The 12,042-nt window shown below is 40.8% G+C and overlaps 1 protein-coding gene and 1 pseudogene across 2 annotated transcripts in view; both read left to right on the top strand.

Annotated features, from left to right (window-relative positions):
- The window catches only part of LOC311117912 (uncharacterized protein), a gene marked incomplete at its 3' end in the record, with an annotated part of 102,888 nt that overhangs the window by 61,071 nt on the left and 29,775 nt on the right, over window positions 1-12,042 (top strand). Inside the window, exons 11-12 of the mRNA XM_084192809.1 lie at window positions 9,696-9,869; window positions 11,067-11,240. Of these exons, the coding sequence (XP_084048935.1) occupies window positions 9,696-9,869; window positions 11,067-11,240 (348 nt within the window). The remainder of the gene's footprint in view (window positions 1-9,695; window positions 9,870-11,066; window positions 11,241-12,042) is intronic.
- LOC311117908 (NLR family CARD domain-containing protein 3-like) lies at window positions 6,931-8,402 on the top strand (annotated as a pseudogene). Its single transcript has 2 exons — window positions 6,931-7,141; window positions 7,628-8,402. The product of its transcript is annotated as an NLR family CARD domain-containing protein 3-like (transcript).

Genomic DNA, 12,042 nt, shown 5'->3' with positions numbered 1-12,042 from the left:
TCTCAATGGATAACAATTCACTCAATGGATAACAATGGTTTTTTAAATATTTAACAGTATTTCAATATTTGGTTTTTGCAGACATTTTAAGACTGGATGACATACTATTTTCAGGTTATTAATATTATTATTTTATTTATTTGTTTTTTTTAAGGGGGTAGATCAGCTTAATATTGCAGATAGATTGTAACTTCCATCAATGTAATTGTCTGCATCACTTCCAGTCCCCCATGTTTTTTATATATACACACACACACATATTTACATTTACGTCATTTAGCAGACGCTCTTATCCAGAGTGAGTGAGTGCATACATTATTTTATTTTTTTCTCCATACTGGCCCCCCGTGGGAATCGAAGCCACAACCCTGGCGTTGCAAACGCCATGCTCTACCAACTGAGCTACATCCCTGCCGGCCATTCCCTCCCCTACCCTGGACGACGCTGGGCCAATTGTGAGCTGCCCCATGGGTCTCCCGGTCGCGGCTGGCTACGACAGAGCCTGGATTAGAACCAGGATCTCTAGTAGACCACTGCGCCACTCGGGAGATAATACACATACACATACATATACACATACATATATATACATATATACACACATACATACACACATACAGTGAGGGAAAACGGTATTTGATCCCCTGCTGAGTTTGTGATTGACAGTTCTTTTGTGTTTCTTCCATTTGTGAATAATCGCACCAACTGTTGTCACCTTCTCATCAAGCTGCTTGGCGATGGTCTTGTAGCCCATTCCAGCCTTGTGTAGGTCTACAATCTTGTCCCTGACATCCTTGGAGAGCTCTTGGGTCTTGGCCATGGTGGAGAGTTTGGAATCTGATTGATTGATTGCTTCTGTGGACAGGTGTCTTTTATACAGGTAACAAACTGATATTAGGAGCACTCCCTTTAAGAGTGTGCTCCTAATCTCAGCTCGTTACATGTATAAAAGACACCTGGGAGCCAGAAATCTTTCTGATTGAGACGGGGTCAAATACTTATTTCCCTCATTAAAATGCAAATCAATTTATAACATTTTTGACATGCTTTTTTCAGGATTTTTTTGTTGTTATTCTGTCTCTCACTGTTCAAATAAACCTACTATTAAAATGATAGACTGATCATGTCTTTGTCAGTGGGCAAACGTACAAAATCAGCAGGGGATCAAATACTTTTTTCCCTCACTGTATGTCTATGTAGGCTACTGTAGCCTGCCATTTTATACTATACATATGTTGAAATGACTGGAGTCGTTGCAAATCATTTTGTGCCACTTGTGTAGCCAACCTGGAGCTGGCAAACATATTTAATAAATAGCCTTTAACTTCAGTTTATTGTTGTTGTAGCCTTGTGTTATTATGCAATTATAAATGGCCGTGTTTAGTTAATTCAATTGGAAGTTAAAGTGTCACCATGGTCACAGTTCTATTGTAATTGCTGATCAGATGTTAGAATGCATTAGATTGAAGGTAACAGTCAGCCAGATTAGGCTACAGGTATAAAAATAACCTGGCTGTTGTTGACAAGCATGGACCTATTTAGTTCATATCCATGTTATTAATATTTCATTCATTGATTGAAATTACGACCCCATCCTCAGTAGCCTATTCCAGCAGGCTACTGGGCAACAGAAGCACTTCCTACCTCAACATCGTCTTGCTATTCATGTTAAATAAATGAATCTGTCAATTTGAACTAAGCAAGCTGCTAAATCATTCAGCTTACATCTTGCCTACAGCTTGCCCAGGCTACTGGAGGCTGTCTGAAATAAGATGTAGGCTTATCAGGGTCTATGTTTTGGCCTAGTTTTCAGGCCTTGTTGGTGGGTTTTGAGTAGTCATTTGGCTAGAAAAAGTCATTGCATTAAATCACCTGACTGTTTCGATGTATCTATTAGTAAACTGTTTTATTTTTGAGAGATCATGAATAAAAGAGAACAATTGACATTCAATAATTATCACCACAACCAACATGCTGCATCTCTGTTTAGGGGTCAGTGGTCTCAAATGAGTCTCTCTGGGGAGAGAGAGGAGGGGGGCCCTGCCTCTAAAATGAGTCTCTCTGGGGAGAGAGAGGAGGGGGTCCCTGCCTCTAAAATGAGTCTCTCTGGGGAGAGAGAGGAGGGGGGCCCTGCCTCTAAAATGAGTCTCTATGGGGAGAGAGAGGAGGGGGGCCCTGCATCTAAAAGGAGTCTCTCTGGGGAGAGAGAGGAGGTGGGCCCTGCCTCTAAAAGGAGTCTCTCTGGGGAGAGAGAGGAGGGGGGCCCTGCATCTAAAAGGAATCTCTCTGGGGAGAGAGAGGAGGGGGGCCCTGCCTCTAAAAGGAGTCTCTCTGGGGAGAGAGAGGAGGGGGGCCCTGCCTCTAAAATTAGTATCTTTGGGGGACATGACACCAAAGCTAAGAGGTGAGCTGAAAATATTGTTTAAGAATTTATATTCCAAAGTGCTATATAGGAGAAAGAAAATCACATTTGTGTTTTTTCATCAGAAATTATTACTAATGGGTACCTTCAATGTAACTATTGTAGATTTGAGATGTGATTTAAAACCATTGTTTTGCTGGAATGTAATGTTCGTATCCTGTATATTTGACTGTGATACGTGGTCGTCTCACCTAGCTACCTTAAGATGAATGCATTTACAGATGCCATATCTTCATTTGACCTAGTTTCTCACAGCAGGAAAATAATCCTGCAGCAATAGCAAATGTGCATTTTTATGTGGATTATAATTAAGGGATATTTTCTGTAGGGGTTCATACATTTTTCATCAGAAAAAATCAAGTCTGACATTTTAAAGTGGAAATTACACACTTTAGACACCTTTATAAAGCCTTGTAGTGGTTTAATAATTTATTTAAACAATAAAAGCTAATTGACCAACATTTCTGAAAATGGATATATAGCGTTTTGGAATGAAACTCTTTTTTCCCCATCTGAGCTCAGAGTAGATGAGAGACGTAATGTTTGTCTCTGTTGTGTTGAAGCTCAATCAAGCAGGAGAGACCAGCCTCCCCTGTACCCAGCTGTGTGTCCATGAAGAGTGACCGGTCTATGAGTCAACCTATAGGGTTTAGAGAGGGAGCCTTTTCTACTGAACAAAGGTAAGAAGAACTCATTGGTCATGGTCAGTGAGTTAAACAACACTGTCTCTAGTCATTTCTCCTCTCCCATTTTCCCATTTATTTTTGTTGTTTTCATAATCCATAGGCTAAATCTTTTTTCAATATTCATAGTCCTGAAACAATATTGAACAAACACAACATTCCATGTGTGTGTGTGTGTGTGTGTGTGTGTGTGTGTGTGTGTGTGTGTGTGTGTGTGTGTGTGTGTGTGTGTGTGTGTGTGTGTGTTTGTGTGCACTCCCTGGATGAGGAGATGTAATCTCTATCCTGATTGCCTAGTCACTTTTACCCCTACCTATATGTAAATATTTCCTAAATTACCTCAACTACCTGGTACCCCTGCACGTTGACTCAGTACTGGTACTCCTTGTATATAGTCTAGTTATTACCTCAATTACCTAAACTACCTGGTACCCCTGCACATTGACTCAGTACTGGTACTCCTTGTATATAGTCTAGTTATTACCTCAACTACCTGGTACCCCTGCACATTGACTCAGTACAGGTACTCCTTGTATATAGTCTAGTTATTACCTCAATTACCTAAACTACCTGGTACCCCTGCACATTGACTCAGTACTGGTACTCCTTGTATATAGTCTAGTTATTACCTCAATTACCTAAACTACCTGGTACCCCTGCACGTTGACTCAGTACTCGTACTCCTTGTATATAGTCTAGTTATTACCTCAATTACCTAAACTACCTGGTACCCCTGCACATTGACTCAGTACTGGTACTCCTTGTATATAGTCTAGTTATTACCTCAACTACCTGGTACCCCTGCACATTGACTCAGTACTGGTACTCCTTATAGCCTCATTATTGTTATTTTATTATGTTACTATTTCCTTTTTTTATTTAGCTAATTTTTGTGACTTTTTAACTCTGCATTGTTGGGAAAGGGCTCGTAAGTAAGCATTTCACGGTCAAGTGTACCACTGTTGTATTCGGCCCATGTGAGAAATACAATTTTATTTGATTTGAAGCACATGCGCAGAAATACGTCATTGGGTCTAATGGTCGTCTTGTGCCGAACTGCACCGGTGCAGGCCGTCAAATCAAAGTCACTTCGATATAAAGTTGTTTTTGACTAACATGAAAATGTGTCAGTTTGTTAAACTACTTAAGACAGAACATTTTCAAAATGAACAACTAAGGAAGTCATTTTTACCTCTCATTGACTTCTCAAACCCCAAACCCTGGCCTGGTCTGCTTCATATGTATTCCCAGAATACATTTTTTACATCAGCAGTTGTCACAAAGTGCTTATATAGAAACCCAGTCTAAAACCCCAAAGAGCAAGCAATGCAGATGTAGAAGCCCGGTGGCTAGGAAAAACTCCCTAGAAAGGCAGGAACCTAAGAAGAAACCTAGAGAGGAACCAGGCTCTGAGGGGTGGCCAGTCCTCTTCTGGCTGTGCTGGGGGGAGATTATAAGAGTACATGGCCATTTAGGCCAGATCGTTCTTCAAGATTTTCAAAAGTTCATAGATGACCAGCAGGGTCAAATAATAATCACTGTGGTTATAGAGGGTGCAACACGTCAGCACCTCAGGAGTAAATGTCAGTTGGCTGTTCATAGCCAAGCATTCAGAGGTCAAGACAGCAGGTGTTGTAGAGAGAGAGAAGGAGAGGGAGAGAGAGAGAGAGAGAGAGAGAGAGAGAGAGAGAGAGAGAGAGAGAGAGAGAGAGAGAGAGAGAGGGAGAGAGAGAGGGAGAGAGAAGGAGAGGGAGAGAGAAGGAGAGGGAGAGGGTCGAAACAGCAGGTTCGGGACAAGGTAACAGGTCAGAGTTCCATATCCGCAGGCAGACCAGTAGAAACTGGATCAGCAGCATGACAAGGTTGCACGTCCGGTGTAGCATGTATCGATACTGATAGGATCGAAAGAAAGGGAGCGCTGCTCTCTGATCTGTTTTCTCCATTAAAATCTTTCCTTAACATTAGAATTATTTCACAATACTGACCACGGGTCAGCTTCTAGAAAGATATTACTACCTACGGCTGCAAATATTGAGGTAGTTTATTCTAGTGCTTACACAATAAAAATGCACTAAATCACAGATTCGGCACATCATTGGGCACATGTTAGGCTACACATCATGAAATATATTGAGACAAATTACAGACCGTAGCCTACAAGTAGCAAAATATAACTAAATATATTGAACATGGAATATATTTCAATATGATTGAAATAGGCCTGTAGCCTACTGTTTATATTTTAATGCAGTCATCTTGGTTTTCATTTGAAGCATAATTTGTGTACTTCCCTTGTTTGTATCAATTGCAAAGACATTGGCAACTTTGTATTTGTATTCAACTTTGTTCTGAATTTATCGGTGGTCACAAAGAGATGGATAAACCATGTGATTCTATGTTTACCAGAGATCTTCTGTGTATAAAGTCATGCGGAAGGGCAAAAAAGCATCTATGATGCTCCTAGGAAGATTTTAACGATGAACTTAGCCTTAAGATGCTTTTGGGAAACCGGCCCTGGATAAGAGCATCTGCTAAATGACTAAAATATAAATGTTTTACATACAGATATCAAATTACTATATTGAATTTTGTATGTGTACAGTTCTTTATTAAAAATGTAGTTATTTGTTACATTTGACTGAGTAAAATCTAGCAGTACTACTTATTTCTCTGAGAGTGAGGCAGATATATTTTATTACTGTGTAAAACCTAGCAGTACTACTTATTTCTCTGAGAGTGAGGCAGATATATTATTACTGTGTAAAACCTAGCAGTACTACTTATTTCTCTGAGAGTGAGGCAGATATATTATTACTGTGTAAAACCTAGCAGTACTACTTATTTCTCTGAGAGTGAGGCAGATATATAGCATTTTGCCAAAAAAACACATTATTTGTCTCTCTGAAATGAAACCATGAAGTGATAGATTTAAACACATACATGTCTGTCATTGAACAATCCCATGCCATGATTAGATAGTGAAAAACTGACCAATCTCTTTCATAATTTCTTTAAACTATAAAAGCTAATTTACGAACATTTCTGAAAATGGATATATAGCGTTTTGGAATGAAACTCTTGTTTCCAAATCTGAGCTCAGAGTCGATGAGAGATGTAATGTTTGTCTCTTTTGTGTTGAAGCCCAATCAAGCAGGAGAGCCCAGCCTCCCCTGTACCCAGCTGTGTGTCCATGAAGAGTGACTGGTCAATGAATCATCCTATAATGTTTAGAGAGGGAGCCTTTTCTACTAAACAAAGGTAAGAAGAACTCATGGGTCATGGTCAGTGAGTCAAACAACACTATCTCTAGTCATTTCTCCTCTCCCATTTTCCCATTTATTTTTGTTGTTTTCATAATCCATAGGCTAACCCTTTTTTCCATTTTCATAGTCCTGAAACAATATTAAACTAACACAACATTCCCTGCCTCCCTGTGTGTGTGTGTGTGTGTGTGTGTGTGTGTGTGTGTGTGTGTGTGTGTGTGTGTGTGTGTGTGTGTGTGTGTGGGGGTGTGTGTGTGTGTGTGTGTGTGTGTGTGTGTGTGTGTGTGCACTCCCTGGATGAGGAAATGTAATCTCATGTTTTGTCCACAGAAACCAACAGGAGAGATCAGAGTCAGAGATTCTCAGTGGTCAGTCTTCCCAGAGTCTTCAAACAGACCTGGCCTCCATATTCAGTGTATGTGGTCCTGTTATGTACATTTGTTTTTGTTTACCTCAAGTAAAGTTGATCTGTCAATCATTCATTCATGTGTTAATGAGAAAGCATTTCTTCTCTTGCTTAACTTATTTACTTGATTTATTTCAGTTGCTTGAAGAGAATATTATGACATTTGTGAAGAACGAGCTGAAGATGTTCAAGAGGATTCTTAGTCCAGAACTCCCAGAAGGCTTTGAGAGTCAGAAGCAGGATAAGGAAGTGGTGGATGCTGAAGATGAGAAGCAGGAGAGCAGTGCCAGAGAGGGGGCTCTGAAGATCACACTGCACGTCCTGAGGAAAATGAACCAGAAGGAGCTTGCTGACACACTGGAGAAAAGTAAGAGCTGTCTGCCTCATATTGAATGCTGTTTTAGAACATTTAAAAGCTGTAGCTAAAGTACAGCTACAGTAGCTGTGTAACTCAATGATATTGTAGCAGCCTTAACGCAACACCTAGTGACCTCATCAAGTAGCAGCAGGGATGTGTTGTGGTGATTAAATTAGAAAGAGGGAGAGAGAGAGAGAGAGAGAGAGAGAGAGAGAGAGAGAGAGAGAGAGAGAGAGAGAGAGAGAGAGAGAGAGAGAGAGAGAGAGAGAGAGAGAGAGAGAGAGAGAGAGAGAGAGAGCTAATACCGATAATATAATCAACCAATAATATAATCAGTCACACCAGTCTGTAATGCATTATGAAAAAATTTACACATTTATACAGTCAGTTAAGCGGAGAAAATATTATAATTAAAATGTTTATAACAGTTCCACAATACTGTAGGCATTAAAACAGACGTAATATTAATATCCTCTGTGTTATTTCTTCATTCAGATGAGCTTGCTGTGATTTGCCAACGTGAACTCAAATCTAATCTAAAGAAGAAGTTTCAATGTGTATTTGAGGGGATCGCTAAACAAGGAAACCCAACACTTCTCAATAAGATCTACACAGAGCTCTACATCACAGAGGGTGGAACAGGAGAGGTCAATAATGAACATGAGCTGAGACAGATTGAGACAACAACCAGGAAACAAGCAAGACCAGAGACTGCAATCAAATGTAACAACATCTTCAAACCCTTAACTGGACAAGACAAACTTATCAGAACTGTGCTGACAAAGGGAGTCGCTGGCATTGGAAAAACTGTCTCTGTGCAGAAGTTCATTCTGGACTGGGCTGAAGGAAAAGCAAATCAGGATGTCCAATTTGTATTTTCATTCCCTTTTCGGGAGCTGAATTTGATGAAAAAGGAAAAACACACTTTGATTGAACTTCTCAATCACTTCTCAATGGAAACCAAAGAATCAAGAATCTCCAACTACGACAAGTACAAAGTTCTGTTCATCTTTGATGGTCTGGATGAGTGCCGACTGCCCCTAGACTTCCAGAAGAACAAGATCTGTTGTGACGTCACAGAGTCAACCTCAGTGGATGTTCTGCTGACAAATCTCATCAAGGGAAATCTGCTTCCGTCTGCTCTCCTCTGGATAACTACCCGACCTGCAGCAGCCAATAAGATCCCTTCAGGGTGTGTTGACCAGGTGACAGAGGTACGAGGGTTCAATGACCCACAGAAGGAGGAGTACTTCAGGAAGAGATTCAGTGATGAGGACCTGGCCAGCAGAATCATCTCACACGTAAAGACATCAAGGAGCCTCCATATCATGTGCCACATTCCAGTCTTCTGTTGGATTTCTTCAATAGTCCTTGAACACATGCTGAAACATAAGCGAGAAGAGATGCCCAAGACTCTGACAGAGATGTACTCACACCTTGTGGAGTTTCATACCAAACAGAAGAATGAAAAGTATCTTGGGAAAGAAGAGACAGGTCCACACTGGAATAAAGAGAGCATTCTGACACTTGGAAAACTGGCTTTTCAACAGCTTGTGAAGGGCATTCTGATTTTCTATGAAGAAGACCTGAAAGAGGCTGGCATTGATGTCAATGAAGCCTCAGTGTACTCAGGATTGTGCACATAGCTCTTTAAAGAGGAATGTGTGCTGTACCAGGACAAGGTGTACTGCTTCGTGCATCTGAGCATTCAGGAGTTTCTGGCTGCTGTATATGTGTTCCTCTCCTTCATCAACAACAATGAGAATCTAATGGCCAAACCACAATCAATGTTCAGCTACTTTTTTGCGCTGTCAAGAGACAAGCCTGAAGTTACAGTCTTCACGAGTGCTGTGGATAAAGCCTTACAAAGTGAGACGGGAAACCTGGACCTTTTCCTCCGCTTCCTTCTGGGCCTCTCACTGGAGTCCAATCAGAAGCACTTACGAGGTCTACTGACAAAGACAAGAAGCAGCTCACAGAGCCATGAAGAAACAGTCAAGTACATCAAGGAGAAGATCAGGAAGAATACCTCTCCAGAGAGGTGCATCAATCTGTTCCACTGTCTGAATGAACTGAATGACCATTCTCTAGTGGAGGAGATCCAATGCTACCTGAGATCAGGAAGTCTCTCAGAAGAAGAACTTTCACCTGCACAGTGGTCAGCTCTGGTCTTTGTGTTGCTGACTTCAGAAAAGGAGCTGGATGTGTTTGACCTGAAGAAATACTCCAGATCAGAGGAAGGTCTTCTGAGGCTGCTGCCAGTGGTCAAAGCCTCCAGAGCTGCTCTGTGAGTACATAAAATGACATTTAAGTACTAATCATCAGGAAGAATTGTTCAGATAAATATATGTATTATAATATGTATATAATTAATTTTGAAAAACATATTGAATCAATGCATTGATGTTCACGTTAGTATAACTATATGACCATACAATTCTAGGAGACAGAAGATGAATCTATATGTTGTTTAAGAGAATAAACCAAATGCATCTGCCATTGTCCTTCTACACTGCTGGTGTTAAATTAACAGTTTGTGAAATCATGATCATCTCTCTGTCAGGCTGTCAGGCTGTTTAGTCACAGAGGAAGGCTGTGCTTCTCTGGTCTCAGCTCTGAAGTCAAACCCCTCACACCTGAGAGAGCTGGATCTGAGTAACAATGACCTGAAGGATTCAGGAGTTAAGCTGCTCTCTGCTGGACTGGGGAATCCCCACTGTAAACTGGAGACTCTGAGGTCAGTATTCCTGTAGTTGGTCAACAAGTGATAACTGTTCACCAGATCCACATGTGTTTACCAGGCACACATAGTCCACACCATATGTGTTTGGACAGTGAAGTTTACCGTTTAAAATTTGGTGCTATGCTCCAGCATTTTGGATTTGAGATAGAATGTTTCATATTAGGCAACAGTATGTAATGTCACCTTTTATTTGAGGTTTTTCATACATATCTGTGTTACTGTTTAGATATGAAAGCACTTTATGTATCTAGTTTTGACAAATTTACTTATATTGTATTAAAGCAGTCATAAGTTTAGTATTTGGTCCCATATTCCTTACCCACAGTGATTACATCAAGCTTGTGATTCTACAAACGTGTTGAATGCATTTGCAGTTTGTCTTGGTTGTGTTTTAGATGATGTTTTTCCCAATAGAAACTGAATGGTGAAAAATGTCCTGTCATTTTGGAGTCACTTCACTTGTATTGTCAGTAAGAATAGAAGATGTTTCTGAACACTTCTACATTAATGTGGATACTACCATGATTATGAATAATCATGAATGAATCGTGAATGATGATGAATGAGAAAGTTACAGAGGAACAAGGATCATACCCCCTCTGTTATTGGTAATGGTGAGAGGTTAGCATGTTTTGTTGTAGCCTCTGTAACTTTAAGCCTCTGTATACTTTAATACACTATAAGTTAATTGGTCAGAATACTTATGACTTCTTGAAAAGGGGGGACTAGGCACATAAAGTGCTTTCATTTCTAAACGGTGAAACAGATATGTATTAAAATACCCTCAAATAAAAGGTGACATTATATACTGTCACCTCATATGAAACATTTGATCTCAAATCCAAAATGCTGGAGTATAGAGCCACATTTAAAATGTTAGCTTCACTGTGAAAATAGATATGGTGTGGACTGTATACTCAATACAATCTAAATCTGATACCTCACTGTCTGTCTTTTGACTGATATTGCTTTTTAAACTGCTCTGGTCAGTCTACTCAAATATTTGTACTACACATGTTTCTCTCTACAAGCAATATTATGATAATTTCTAATAATGATACATTCATTTATGAATAGATATGGCAGGTTTCAGGACACTGATATATCTGAATATGTTGAAAAAATATACTGCCAATATTTTCACCACCAAAGAATAGCAGTGTGGTTTTAATATGATTTGACTCTTTGCAGGCTTTCAGGCTGTCTAGTCACAGAGGAAGGCTGTGCTTCTCTGGTTTCAGCTCTGAAGTCAAACCCCTCACACCCGAGAGAGCTGGACCTGAGCTACAATCACCCAGGAGACTCAGGAGTCAGACTGCTCTCTGCTGGACTGGAGGATCCACACTGCAGACTGGAGAAACTCAAGTATGTAGAGGGTTTATGTCAATGTTCATATCAGACATGTTGGAGTTATCAGGCTAGTTAAGACAAACATTCTGACCACCACTTGGACTAAGTTATATAAAGACTGTGTGTGTGTGTGTGTGTGTGTGTGTGTGTGTGTGTGTGTGTGAGTTCAGGTGTATCCCTATGCTGACTGTGTGTGTGTGTGTGTGTGTGTGTGTCCAGTTTGTGTGTGTGTGTGGTGTGTGTGTCCAGTTTGTGTGTGTGTGTGGTGTGTGTGTCCTGTGTGTGTGTGTGTCCAGTGTGTGTGTATGTGTGTGTGTGTGTGTGTGTGTGTGTGTGTCCAGTGTGTGTGTGTGGGTCCAGTGTGTGTGTGTGTGTGTGTGTCCAGTGTGTGTGTGTGTGTGTGTGTGTGTGTGTGTGTCCAGTGTGTGTGTGTGTGTGTGTGTGTGTGTCCAGTGTGTGTGTGTCCAGTGTGTGTGTGTATCCAGTGTGTGTGTGTGTCTAGTGTGTGTGTGTGTGTGTCCAGTGTGTGTGTGTCCAGTGTGTGTGTGTGTGTGTGTCCAGTGTGTGTCCAGTGTGTGTGTGTCCAGTGTGTGTGTGTCCAGTGTGTGTCCAGTGTGTGTGTGTCCAGTGTGTTTGTGTGTGTGTGGTCCAGTTTGTGTGTTTGTGTGTCCAGTGTGTGTTTGTGTGTGTGCACACACTGGACACACACACACACTCACACTGGACACAAACACACACTGGACAAACACACACACACACCGGACACACACACTGGACACACACACACTGGACACACACTGGACACACACACTGGACA

The sequence above is a fragment of the Coregonus lavaretus genome (assembly GCF_964263955.1).
Source record: "Coregonus lavaretus genome assembly, contig: HAP1_SCAFFOLD_434, whole genome shotgun sequence".
NCBI classification, from domain to species: Eukaryota; Metazoa; Chordata; class Actinopteri; order Salmoniformes; family Salmonidae; genus Coregonus; species Coregonus lavaretus.
This window is presented reverse-complemented; position numbering and strand designations above follow the sequence as displayed.